The sequence below is a fragment of the Lycorma delicatula genome, chromosome 6 (assembly GCF_047948215.1).
Source record: "Lycorma delicatula isolate Av1 chromosome 6, ASM4794821v1, whole genome shotgun sequence".
In the NCBI taxonomy this organism is placed as follows: Eukaryota; Metazoa; Arthropoda; class Insecta; order Hemiptera; family Fulgoridae; genus Lycorma; species Lycorma delicatula.
The window spans coordinates 69,067,360-69,081,429 of record NC_134460.1 but is presented as its reverse complement, the minus strand read 5'-3'; the positions used below and the strand labels follow the sequence as shown (position 1 = coordinate 69,081,429).

The following is a 14,070-nucleotide window of genomic DNA, read 5'->3' as shown; positions in this document are numbered from 1 at the left end:
TCATTGCATAATTTCAATAATAAAGCATATATCACTCTGTTATGTTTTAAATTTTTTTTACAACAGATAAAAAACAGATAATTAAAATTTACGCACAGATTCCAAACTACAGTCAAGTCTCAAAGTTTATCAAAAATGTTCTACATCAGCTAGAAAATGAGTAAAAATGAATACTCTCTGCATTGAAAAACAGATTAGATCAATAGAATTGAATTGGTTTTTTAAGTTTTTTAATTTATTTTATCTAGTAGCCTAGTATTTTTTTTCTTAAAAATGATTTGTTCATGTTATTAATTTGACTCAGTGTTTCAATAAATTAGAAATTTGTTGCATGGATCTTTTAAATTTTAACATTAGCTCTTAAACACTGTTAAAATTAATTACCAGATTTTGCCATTTTGAGTTATTCCAAAACCGTTTGTTTAAAATAAGCTTTAAAGTATATGGAAAAGAATGTTTTTAGTTAACCACAGCTTGATAATACTTTCAAACTTGTTAATAATAAAGACTTTATAAGTTGTCATATATGTTTTTTTATTTTTTTAATATCAATTCATCAGTCAGTCAGTAAGGTAATAAAACATATATTATTTAGAGCTTTCCTTTCTTTAAAAACCTTTACTTTTATTTTAAAAGTTTTATTTTACTAGTAAATATTACACATTTCTAAACCCTTTTTTATTTCGTTAATTCCTGTATTTTTAACTCTTAATGTGGCAATCTTGCATAATACTCAAATATAAGACTTTAATGAGTTGTAGACACAATTAACGGCACTTATAATTTATTATATATATATATATATTGAGGATGTCATAGCATTTTATCCAAAAAGTTACAAGTTTTAACTCCAGTCAGGCTAACGTTTTTCATACACTGAAGATTTCCATTCTATATAATTCATACCAAAGATTCAAGTTAAGTGGTGAATTAAAAATTTTAAAGAAGTAAACTTTTTTTTATAAAATATTTGTTTTAATTATATTCATACTAATGTGGTATTCCTCTGTGGATTTTGTCATTCTTATTTCTTAGTTTGATAGCCACTGTTCTAAAATTAAATTGATAAATTTTAAGGGGAATAATCAATGATCTTTTTATTTTTTTCAAAAAATAATCCTTTTTTTACACATGAAAAATGTCATTATAAAAATCTGTAAGTTAACAATTTATTTTTAAATTAAGAATCTGTACTTTAAAAAATATCGTGTTTAATTAAATAGATAAATTTAAATAATCAATTTACTTTTTCTACTTTGCAAAAAAAAATCAGTTGATAGCTGTTAGATGATCTTTATCATTAGAGTCAGGAAATTTGAATCTTGTTAATTGCTGATTGAACCAAGCTGATTGTTATTTATATTCATGAAGTTGCAAAGTTGATTCTTGTAAATTTCTGCTGATATTTATTGAAACATGACACAATCGTATCCAATTCTATGCTTTTCTTTTATTATTAAAAATATTTTATTATTGACAAATAATTAATATCATTTTACTATTAATATTGCAGAATTGTTAACAAAGTTTATTATTAAATGTTTTAAACTTATTTATTTATAGTAAGTATTTATGTCTGCATTAGCAGTATCACATTAATATACATTTTTGTATTAAAATGTTCACCATTTATTATTGTATACTTTATGTCAATGAAAAAAAAGTTTTTTTTTCTGTTTTAATACTAAAATGTGACTGACTGAACGTTACCTAATAGAATTATCTAATAATTGTACTGTATATAAATAATGTATAGTTTTCGTTTTTAATAAATAGTAGTAAAATAAACTAGAAAATGTGTTTTTGTTAATAACAACAGCAAATAGAATAATTCTATATTCTAAATAAATGTATGGTGATATTTTTTTTCTATAATCCTAATAATATAAATTATCAATTATCTCTAATGATTAAGATTGAGCATATTGCCTGAATAGTATGTTGTAATTTTTTACTTGATTTAAAACGCAACATGATTATCAGAGTTATAAAGTAAGTATACATGAGAAAAAAATCCCTGTGAATGAATGTGTAAAATCTGTAGACAGTGATAACAGTTATTTTTTATCGCACATATCAAATTGTTACTATTTTTGGTAAACAAAACTCCTATTATTTTTGTGATAGAAATCTTATGTCTATTTTATTTAGCAACTAAAAAATGAAATCATGCCTTTTTGTGGGAAAAATATCAAATCCAGAATGTCTCTTTTTGAACAAAATGACACAATGAGTAGCCTGCACTAATAGTTACCACGCATCAAATCAAAGAAGCTGATGCATAATTTGAATTCAATGTGGTCAGAAGTTTTTATCCAGTTTTTTGGTTTAATGACACTAATTTCAGCTGATGTAATTTTCAACTGAATACGTGGGTTATTTTTTTTTCAAGGTCCGATCAGTCGTGAAATAAAAACCCGTGCGAAATTGGATGAACCTTTGCGCATATGTGTTGTGCAGCATCTCTAGTATGGCCTTCAATCACGCCGTGTCACTTCGTTTAGTTCTGAACAAGCAGCTAGCACGTAAACATGTTTACAACAATAGCATCTCCCGTCAACTGTGAAGTGCGTGCAATAATTCAATTTCTTCAGGCTGAGTGGTGTAATGCAGCTGAAATTCATAGACGAATAAGTAATGTGTACGGTGAAACTTCAACGAGTGACAGCAAAGTGCGACAATTGTGCAGGAACTTTAAAGCAGGACGTACAGATGTTCATGATGCAGGTGGTCAGGCCGCACACTGCAGCTGCAACAAAGAAGCTCCTGCAGCATTTTCGTTGGGAAGTGTTTGATCACCCACCATACAGCCCGGACTTGGCTCCATCCGATTTTCACCTCTTTGCTCACATGAAACGCTGGCTAGGAGGACAACATTTTGGCACAGACATCAAGCTGCAGACCAGCATAGAAACATGGCTGAAAATACAGGCAGCTCCGTTCTATGACGAGGGTATTGGAAAGTTGGTACCACGCTACGAAAAATGTCTAAAATCGGAGTGGCGACTATGTAGAGAAATAGCATAACTATGTAAGTACTTGTTACAAATAAAAAATTTTTTATTTTCAGTGTGGTTTTAATTTCGTGACCGATCGGACATTGAAAAAAAAATTACCCTTGTATTTAATCAATTAATTAATGATTTTTGTAGCTGACTTTGACATCAGCTAGAGGAGAAACTCTTTATATTAAAAATCTGAAATACTTGAAATTAAATCTTTTTTCCTATTCCTACAACTATTTGTTTTGCTGTGTAAGCATTCATCAGAGAAACAATCTTTTTATACCTAACTCTGCACTCTTCTCATAATTTATTCCAAATGGTTAGATGACATAGTGTATGTGTGATAAAGTCATTTAAAGGATGAATTGAATAAATTAATCAGTTTTTAAATTTGTAATATATGTATTGAAAATGTAAAAATATTTATGTATTAAAAATGACATATTTGATCCAGTTTTTTATTTTTCATATTATGAGGCTGTTTAGGTTTCTCAAGAAAATCAAAATTAATTACGTTTGATTATGTTCCAGTATTTTTTTTATTTTTTTTTTTTTATTATTATAATGAATGATGAACTAATTTGTAAATTCTCCACATAATTAATGCAAATATATTTATATTTTTATTAATGTTAAACTTAAATTAATGTGATAGTAGATGATAGTTTTGCATTTATTATTTACTTTTTTTGTTATGTACAATAGTAATTTTTATAAAATTTTGATTTTTTTTTCTTTTAATTATTTTACTAATATACATACTATTTTGTTTTTTTTTTTACAGAAGAAACAACTGTTGATGTCATTGAAACAGATAAAGGAAGAGTATTTATTTGTTCATGTAGTAAAGTATATAAACATGAACAATCATTAAGAAATCATAAAATGTTTGAATGTGGTAAAGAACGGGCATTTAAGTGTCCGTATTGTACAACAAAATTTACCAGAAAATATACACTAAAGACTCATATAGCTATGAAACATCGACAAATAGAATTGCATCTTGTGAAAGATTAATTTACATAAAATAAGATTATGGAATATTTTTGTAATATGAAGACAATAAAATTATTACATATTTATTCTGTTTAAAGCATATTATATTTGTGATAGGTGAAATGTTTATATTTAGTTTATATGTTCTGTAATATTTGTTTGTTGAATGATTTATTTAAAAAAAATACATATATATTTTTTTTTTTAGATTTGATCTTGCATCCCTTTAAAGGGATTACCTTCTCTATTATTTTATTTAATTGACTTTTCTCTTTATTTAATGTTAATAATGTGTATCTTACTTGTGATCATTAATCCAGGTTTCAGTATTATCATTGTTCATGTTCCAATAAGTCAGGCTGAATTGTGACAGTAATATGTGTAATTATATTTTATTTGTTGATCAGGATATGAAATGTAATAACACTTTTAAAAATTTTACAAAAACAACTTGCTTTCAAAATAAATAGAAACTATGTTTCCAGTATATGTTTGTGTGACTCCTTTATCAGTGGTGTTACCGGTGACATTTTTTTGTTGTAGTTATCACTTAATGACCGGCAACACTAACAGCAATGGGATCAGTAACTCCATGGATAAAGGAGGTGCGTAGCTGTACAAAGATCCTCTGCACTATTTCCATGTATTTTGAAAGTGAATTGTTAAAATCTGTTTAATATTTTAGAAAATCATATTTATCGTAGACAAATTAGTTTTGTAATTTATTTTTATGGTATTTTACCCTTAAAATAGTACACACAATCAATTGTAAAGTAAGAGGTTAGATTTTTACAATTTTAAAATAATTTTTTAAGTATGTTTTATTTTACAAATATTACTGAATTCCCATTCAACTCTGTATCCTACAATTTCTTCCTACGTGAATATAATTAGCAAGTGATTAGTCATCGAGTTAAATGCTGCAGTTATGTAACTGAACAATGCTATTTGACCTTGGATTACTGCATAGTTATATTAAATTATATTCAATTTTCATAAATGAAAATTATTTCATAAATGAAAAATCATTTTCATAAATGATTTAAAGTAAGTACATAAATTCATTTTTCATTTTTCCTCTACATAATTTTTTGTAACTGTTTTTAATAAACTCCCATTTTGTAAAATACAGTTGTTGGAAAACATGGTTAATTCATATTTTATTCAAGTCCCTTTTACATCATTTACTACCACAAAAAAAAAGTTAAATATAAACATTTTAATAGGTATTCCAAGCATATTAACTGTATAAAAGATAATTTCTTGGAATTATTAGTTTTTCTGGAAATTTTCCAATGTATATTTGGTTAAAAAAAAAATTTAAATATCTGTAAGTATACAGTAAAATTTGTAGTAGATAAAATTTTGGTTAGTAAACAGAATTGTATTTAAATCTTTTTTTTTCTACTTAAATTTATTAAGTTAGAGTTAGCAATCTTAACTCGTATTGGCATCAAAATGATAATAAGATGTGGTTGTCATTAGCTGACTATGGTGAACTACAGTCAGCTAATGATAGTTATAACAGCACATCATCATTCTTCTTATGAAATAGTCCAAAGAAACTTTTTTTATTTCAATAAAAGTTGAAAAATCTATTTGCTGAAAGTAAGCTGTGCAATATAACAAATAAAAATTGATGGTATTTATTATAAATAAATGGTGTTTTATATATATGGAACAAAGAATATGAGATCAAATCCAATTTAAAGAAACTGAGTCCTGCAAATTTATAGAATAACTGCAACAGTTAATTAAAGATTAGTTTAAGAATAACCACATTTAATTTAACATTTTATTACTTTTTTTTTTGTAAGTGAATTTAATGTGTTAGGATGGACATATATATGTTTTAGATGATGTCAAATTCATTATAAATTAAATTTGGTGTATGGAATGTTAAATGTGTGAGTGTTAATTTATCATTTTTGCTCACATTTTGTTTGTTTTGATATTTAGGAACCCTGTAGATTTATCCAAATTAAATGAGTTATTTTTATTAAGTTCTATTTTTTTAAATATTTTAACATGCTATTTTATGAATGTTGTCCCACAATGCCTACCTACTTTTTTATTTGAATAAGTTTAGAAATCACTTAAACTTAAGGTAATTCATTCAACAGTATGATAAAGCATGTTAATCATTTTAAAATATTAGAAATTATAAAGACTTGTGTTTAAATAAAAAATATAAATTGTTCCTCCGGATGACCTTTTATAACTAATTATGTAGCTCATCTTTAACAGTGTTATCAATAAAATAGTGGCATTTATAATCCTACTGAAAAAGGAATTTTATAATTAGCTCTGAATTGTCTTTAGGAAAACAGTTCCCTCATATTTTGAAAGTGAGTAATATTTTATATTTCCAAATTAGTCCTTGGATTCATCACTTTAACTATTTTGGGGGCATTATATTCAGTTGTTTTTATTTTCTGCATATTTACTAGTTACTAACTACTAAATCTTAGTGTACAACAAGTATTATTTTCATTCTGTTAAAGAAAAAAAAATTTTTCTGATTCTTGTATTTCATTATAGTGATCTGAAAAATTAGTAACAAATGCCACTTTATTTGTAAAATTAAAAGTAATAGATTAATATATTACAAAAATTCTTAATTGGGATTCAAAAAGTTTATATGGTTTGTAATATAAATGCAATGGTATATTGTTTATTATTTTTTGTATATGAATGTATTAAATTTACTTCTGATACAACCTAAATACGGTTTTGCATATTTTTTTCTTTTTTTTACTAATATTATTAACTCAAATTTATTATTTTATACGTTGTTGAAAAAATTGTATTGTCTATTTTTGTACTAAAAATGTTATTTTTTTAATATAATGAAGTGTTAAATATTTATAGTAAGGTAGAATACAGAATGATTTTTTGTTATAAATTATTGTTATATAATGCGGTACTTAACCTGTGTATTTCTGTAATTTCATTCATTTAAATCATTACATACTTATTTATGAAATAGTTTTGTTATTCATTTATTTTATATTTGTTTCACTTATTTTTTTTTATTTTTTACTAATCTTTTTATATATTATGCTCATTGCCTATGATGGCTGTGTTGTATACACATTTGATAACGTAGATTATAAATTATTTTCATCCTATCCTCTTGAATTTTACTGCTTTCTTTTAATAAATCATCAAGCTTCTTATCAAAATACATACATCTACTTTGAGTTTCAGTATTACTGTTAAGACATGCTTGATGATTCAAGTATATTTTAGTAATAAAAAAATATTAAAGTTCATCTGTTAAACTAATGGAAATTTTTTTCTCATTTTAATAATTAATATTTACATAAGTTTTTTAAAATATTAAACTCAAATCATTAAATTATACAATTATCGTATTCTTCATAGATCATTTAACTACAAATTAATGCATGTTTTTCATGATAATTTAAGTAATTAATAAGATATGTATATATATTTTTTTAATTATAAATAATTATTTTTTTATTTAGTTAATGTGAATAAAGATTTGTTAGTAGAGTGGTTAAAAGTAGGTTTTTTTCCAAAATGTGATGAGACAGTATTAATTGTTACTGTTTTTTAAATGTATTGTTTTATATTAAATAAAATGTATAGATATTGTGTATTTATTAAATCCTACATTTTATTGGTTTCTAAAATGTTTTTAACGCTTTACTAAGAATGTTGTTGGCATTAATTTCATTTGTAATTGAAGAATTCTGAATAAGTAAAGAGGTTACATTTTTTATAATGTTTTTTTTTAATTTTTACTTTACCTTTTTCATATTCTTAAGTTGTTTTCATATTTTTAATAATTCAATGGTTTTAACTTATTTAATAAAATGACTAATTTAAACATATTTTTAATTAATTAATTTAAATAATATTGATTTATTTATAATCTTATATAAATTTACAGAAGTTTATGTATTTTTTTAATCATATTGATTTCTGTTTCCTGCATTAATTTTATACAATTATAATTCAGTAATTTTTGTTAATAAATTTCTGATTATTAATGTAAGTTATAACGTTGATGAACCTGTAATGTAAATTCTAGTTAATATAAATTGTGTAAGTGAAAAATTTTTTTAATTTCTTCATATTATTTAATGGAAGCTCATTGAAAGTTAATAAGTAAGAAACTTTTATTTATGTTAAAAGAATTTACCAGTTTAAAAAAAATTTCTATTAAAAAATGAATTAAACCATACACTTATTCTTAAAAAAGAAAAAAAATTAAATAAATAATTACACTCCTGGTTTTTTCTCTTGTAATCTTATCAATTTAAAAAATAAATCTCAAATATTGATAACAGAATTCTAAGTGGTTTGATTGTGGATTAACTATATTGTTTGGTGAATGTGTTGACTGAAAATTTAAAACAATGTATTTTTCATAATATATCTTTACCAAAATGTTTTCTTTAATCTGATCAGTAGCTGCTGAGAAAAAATACTAAAACTCTCACAGAGTTATAAATCTATATTAATAATTTTATTATTATATAGTTATTTATATATACCAATTATTGTATTTAAAAATATCAGTGAAAATATATTTGTTTTTTTATGTAATTAAATAATGAACTTATTCTTGAACCAATTGTGAAAAAACTTCATACAAAAATAATTCCACCTAACTAATGAATGCTGAATGTTTTTCTGAAGTACTTTACTGTTATTCATTGAAACAGATTTGTATGTCTATGATTTTTAAGATCAAGTAAATATCTGATAATATCTTTAATTAAATATATCCATAATTAGTAGGATGAATCAACATACTGATATTGTAATCCAACCTGTTATTTTAACAAAGATTGTATAACTCTGCAGCTTAAAATAGGAGAATTTTGAAACATCCAAAAACTACGTTAAAGATAGCTGTATTGTGAGAATTTTAATATTCAACTTTTATTCTTACATAAAATTTGTGTCATATAACTGAAAATACCTTATAATATTTTTATGGAATTTTATTCATTAAACAGTATTGAATTGGTTTAAAAATATGACATTCCAAATACCTGATCTGATGTTATTCCATTAATTTTAACAAAATTTCATCCTTTAGTTCTTAAAAAAATCAATTATTGTAAGAATTACCATTTTTATAGATAGTTTGCTACTGTATTTTTTTTGTCTAATGTCCTTTTTCTTTGGTAGTTATACTCGTATACTACAGTTATATTCTTGCAGGTTCAATTTTTTGTATTTCCTTTCATGCAGTCCATTCATCTTTTGTCATATCTTTCATTTTCATCCATCTCTTTTAAGTGTAGGTTTTATATACATATATCTCCAAATAAACTTGAAGCTTGTGCATGGGATATGGAAATAGAATTTTGTAGTGTATGAGAAATGCCATGCCTGCCTGGGATTTGAACCCCGGACCTCTGGTCTCATCTTAATTATTCTTCAAAAATGATCAATTTTCTTTTTACATAGCATAGCGTCACCTTTCTCATTCTCTATTTGGCCCCTCCATTTTTAATTTCTTTCTCTGTACACACACACACTTTATTAGTTAGCTCAGTATTCTCTTATCACATTACATATCTATAACTTTTTTCTAGTTGAAAAAAAATTGGACAGTTGTCCAGTATTGTCCAAAATTTTACTATTACCATATTCATCTTCCCAGCAGCTACCTTCTAGTGTGTGGTAAAGTCAGTGCATCTGAAGTTCCTTACTTACTCTGCATAGGTAGTTAGACCCTGGTAATTACTTGCACAACTCATAAAATATTTTGTATTTTTTCAGTCTTATGCCACTGACCTTTTCTTCTGTCTTCTAGTAACTTCATTCCTTTTCTCACATTCATATACAAAATTGTATCATCCATGACACTTCTATTGGCTTTGTCAATTTATCAGACAATTAAAGACTTGTGGACACTCTTAATATACTGCTACTGTAACTGGAAACACTGGAAAAGCCTGTTATATTTCTAATTTGTGTTTATCTTTTACTGTTCTTTTACTTTACCTGTAATTTAGTTTTTTGGCATATTCTTATCAAGTATATATAGTTATTATCAAGTTTAGTTTTATTGCTTATCTCTTGGATCTTTTTGAATGCCTAAGGGATGGACGGGAATCCCTTTAATGTAGTTATGAAATTATTAGGGTAGGTGCAGCTTGCAGTTTACCTTCTATGGATTTAAAACATCTATGTGGGTTCTACCATGATCAAAGCACAGCATTATATGCGCCTTCATTCTGGTTGTTCATCTGCAACAGCATATCAGGGGTGATCATTTTAAATCCTGACCGAACAGCATCTTGGAGCTGCTTGTTGTTGATGTATCTGCATTTTCAGAGCTCTACTTTTATAAAACCCTACAGTGCATTGTCAGGTGTGGTGAGGTCAGGGCTTCTTGCTGGCGAATGCAATTGAGCTGGGTAGTTCTTCTGGTCTAGTGATTGGTAAAAACTTTATTACGGTGTTTGCAGTTATTCAAAGCAAAATGCACTGAAGCACTGTCTTGCTGAAACATAATGATGTCAGTAATCCCTTTTGTCGTTAATTCTGGAACCAACCACTCATTGATCAGTTTTAGATAATTGTGTTGATTAACTGTGCCATCAAAAAAATAAGGATCAAGATGTTCAGCTGCCATCCAGCCCAAATCATAACATAGGTAAATTGTGTTTGATTTCCTCAAAAAAGTGACAATTGTCTGTTGCCCAGAAAAAACCATTTTGGTCACTAGAGCTTCGATAAATTGCAACATTCTTTTTAATGTTCGCTCTTACAACGTTTTCAAGCAATAACTGACTTGTATAAACATATCAGCCAAGGTCATTGTCACTCAACTTATTAACTAACTGCAGCTAGACAAAAACATTAAACTTTCAAGTACTTACACTTATGGTATTTCATTGTCGATCTTGGAATGGCTAACTCTACAGAACATTTGTGCATTGATTTCATTTGTGATCGTTATTGATGCTTCCATAGCAGCACACACTTCAGTTTCAGTTTCAGTGCTTGGTCTCTCACTGTGTGGTGTATCAAATACACTTCCCATTTCAAAAGCCTTGTTTTCCCAACTCAATAATGTTTGCCGTGATAGTGACAATTTCCCAAAAGCACAAAGAAATCATTCATAATGTTCTCCAATGTTTTACCAGTGTATGGATGTTTGTGGACCCACACTCAAGCTAACAATTATTGTTCAGCAGTGAATGCACTCATATCCACCATTTTAACCACACTCTACGACTAAGGTCATCCACCATAAATGAACACACTGGACAATCCCTACCTTTTCCAGCAGCAGTGAGCGATAACAGCGGTGAGAATTAGCAGCAGTAGAGCCCAATTAAGCTACCCACCGGGTTGGTCTAGTGGTGAATGCGTCTTCCCAAATCATCTGATTTGGAAGTCGAGAGTTCCAGCATTCAAATCCTAGTAAAGCCAGTTATTTTTACACGGATTTGAATACTAGATCGTGGATACTGGTGTTCTTTGGTGGTTGGGTTTCAATTAACCACACATCTCAGGAATGGTTGAACTGAGAATGTACAAGACTTACACTTCATTTACACTCATACATATCACCCTCATTCATCCTCCAAAGTATTATCTGAACGGTACTTACCGGAGGCTAAACAGGAAAAAAAAGAAAGAGCCCAATTAAGCTGGATTTATTACAATGTAAAGGGACTTCCCACCCTCCCCATATATTTGGTAATGAATACCAACTTCTGCTCATTTTATGTATTTTTCCTGATTTACAACTGTATGATTTGCATATCTTATAAAAATAGAACAGTGAATTACATTATTACATTATTTGTTGCATTTATTATAATTTTAATTGTTACTTGCATCTTTTTTCTAGGATTAGATTGTGAGTATTATTAAAATTATGTTTATGGTGAATGTTGATATTGAATTATTATATAATAGTTTTTGATATATTGTGGTTTCAATTACTTATTTATACTTGGTTCAAATGCTCAGTATTAAGCAAGATGCTTAAAAATGCCTTCCTACTCAAATGACATTACTAACAGCTTTACATAATTGCCTACTTTTCCAATTTTATTGAGAATTTTCTAGAAACTGGAAATACTACTTTCTGGATATAATCCCAACAAATAATTATAAAAAATTGTGTTAATCTCAATCAAATTATCTCAGATCATTTTCAAGAAATGTTTGCCTGCCTTCTTCTGGTAAGTAAGATTGTTTTTGTCATTTAAGTATAATTTATTATTTTTATTTAATTAATTTAATTTTATAAAGTTAATTATTAATAAATCTTTAAGGATCCAAGATTCAATTTTTCACATTCTGAGATTAAAGATTTTCTTATTTTAATTGTGAAAAGTTGGCATTTATGGCTTTAATATAATAAAAACATCTTTTTATATAATATATATGCAGTTACAAAATATTTCTTAATGAAAATGTTTTATATTTTTCAGATAATTTTTACAATTCTGCTGTCATTAATAGCAACTCAGAAGACTCATTTAAGTGTACTTGTGGAAAAGTTTATCGACACTATTCATCTTTATGGAATCATAAAAAATTTGAATGCGGGAAAGAGCCACAGTTTCCATGTGAATATTGTTATAAAAATTTTAAGACTCCTTACAAACGTAAAATGCATGTTATTATGAGGCATTTATCATGAATCATCTAAAAGTTTGCTGTTTATTATAATGGTACTAAAATTGTTTTGGATTAGTGCTGATTAAATAAGTGCAACCAATTAATATTTTGAAATAGTGCCTCAAATTTCTATTTAATTCTGTAATTCATTACTATGATTTGTTGAGGATCTTTCAACGGTTTTGAAGTTATAACTTTTTTTTTTTTAATTCTTACTGTTTTTCTTTAGTACTACTGGATACATGTAAAAGGAGTGATTTTTATGATCTGGGATCATAAAAAATGAAGCTTTTAAAATTGTCAGTTTAAAAAAAAATATTTTTTGCTTAGTGAAAAACACCCTTGGGTGCTCTACTCAGAATCCACATGTGTGAGTGAGTATATATAGCAGTACTTTTATTATGAATTGTAGTAAAGTAGTCAACATTACATCAATCTTTATCAGGGATATCTTTTTTCAATATCTTTGTAAAAGTTGTCTGCAGATGCTAGAAATTATTTTTAAAATGTATCAATTCATTCAGTAATAAGAAAGTTATTTTTTTGAGAAATTCTATTTTGAAATTTAGAATTTCTAAAGAAAGAACTTAATTATTTATTTTAATATAAATGCTTGAAATCCTAAAAAAGGTATATAAATATAATTTTTTGTATATTAATAAATGTATTAAAATATTATCCAATTATTTTATGAATCTTTTTAAGAAACTCAATTTTGAAAATTTTCAGAATAATGGTTAGGACTACTATCGTACAACAGTAATAACTTGTAACCTTTTGGCATAAACTAGTTTAAATTGGTCTTGAGAGTTTAAAGCTTACTTTGATTTTTAGCATAGTATCTATTTTATGAAACTTACATTAAAAAAATATCTCTTGCTGCTGTACTTTTCACTACTATTTAGTTTTGGCTTATTTATGATAGTTTTATGAAATTCTCACTTGGGGGATTATAGGTACAAAAGATTTAAAATGTTTGTTTATTATGATAAGCAAATGGTATATGATCAATAGAATATTCACTTTACAATCTAATTTGTGAAACATAAATTTTGTATAATATAGAATTATGTATTTAATATTGAGTTAGTATTAATTGTTTTGTTATTATAATTAGTAATTTTTTGTAAATTTCATGGTTAAATTCTCATATAAAGTTTTAATTTATATTTGAAAGTAACCTTAAGTCTGAACCCATAAAATAGGATATACTGAACACTTAAAACCATTACTTTTATTCAATCTTTTTTTTATTGATTTCAATAAAAGAAGGGGGGTTCCTGATTCAATTCTTATGTAATACTGTTTGTGAATCTTGCCTTACTTTTCACAAAGTAGACTGATTTCAATGATCCTTCTATTTTATTGCAGAAATTCTTGTAGTACCCCTGTTACAAGCTTTTTCCATATAACTTTAGTTGAAAATCTTCTAAGTTAA

The 14,070-nt window shown here is 26.4% G+C and overlaps 1 protein-coding gene across 1 annotated transcript in view; it reads left to right on the top strand.

Moving 5' to 3' along the window:
* Nucleotides 1–156: 156 nt before the first annotated feature.
* LOC142326880 (zinc finger E-box-binding homeobox 2-like) overlaps nucleotides 157–14,070 on the top strand; it is a 30,251-nt gene continuing 16,337 nt past the window's right edge. The window contains exons 1-2 of the mRNA XM_075369613.1: nucleotides 157–160; nucleotides 3,790–3,903. Coding sequence (XP_075225728.1) covers nucleotides 157–160; nucleotides 3,790–3,903 — 118 coding nt within the window. The remainder of the gene's footprint in view (nucleotides 161–3,789; nucleotides 3,904–14,070) is intronic.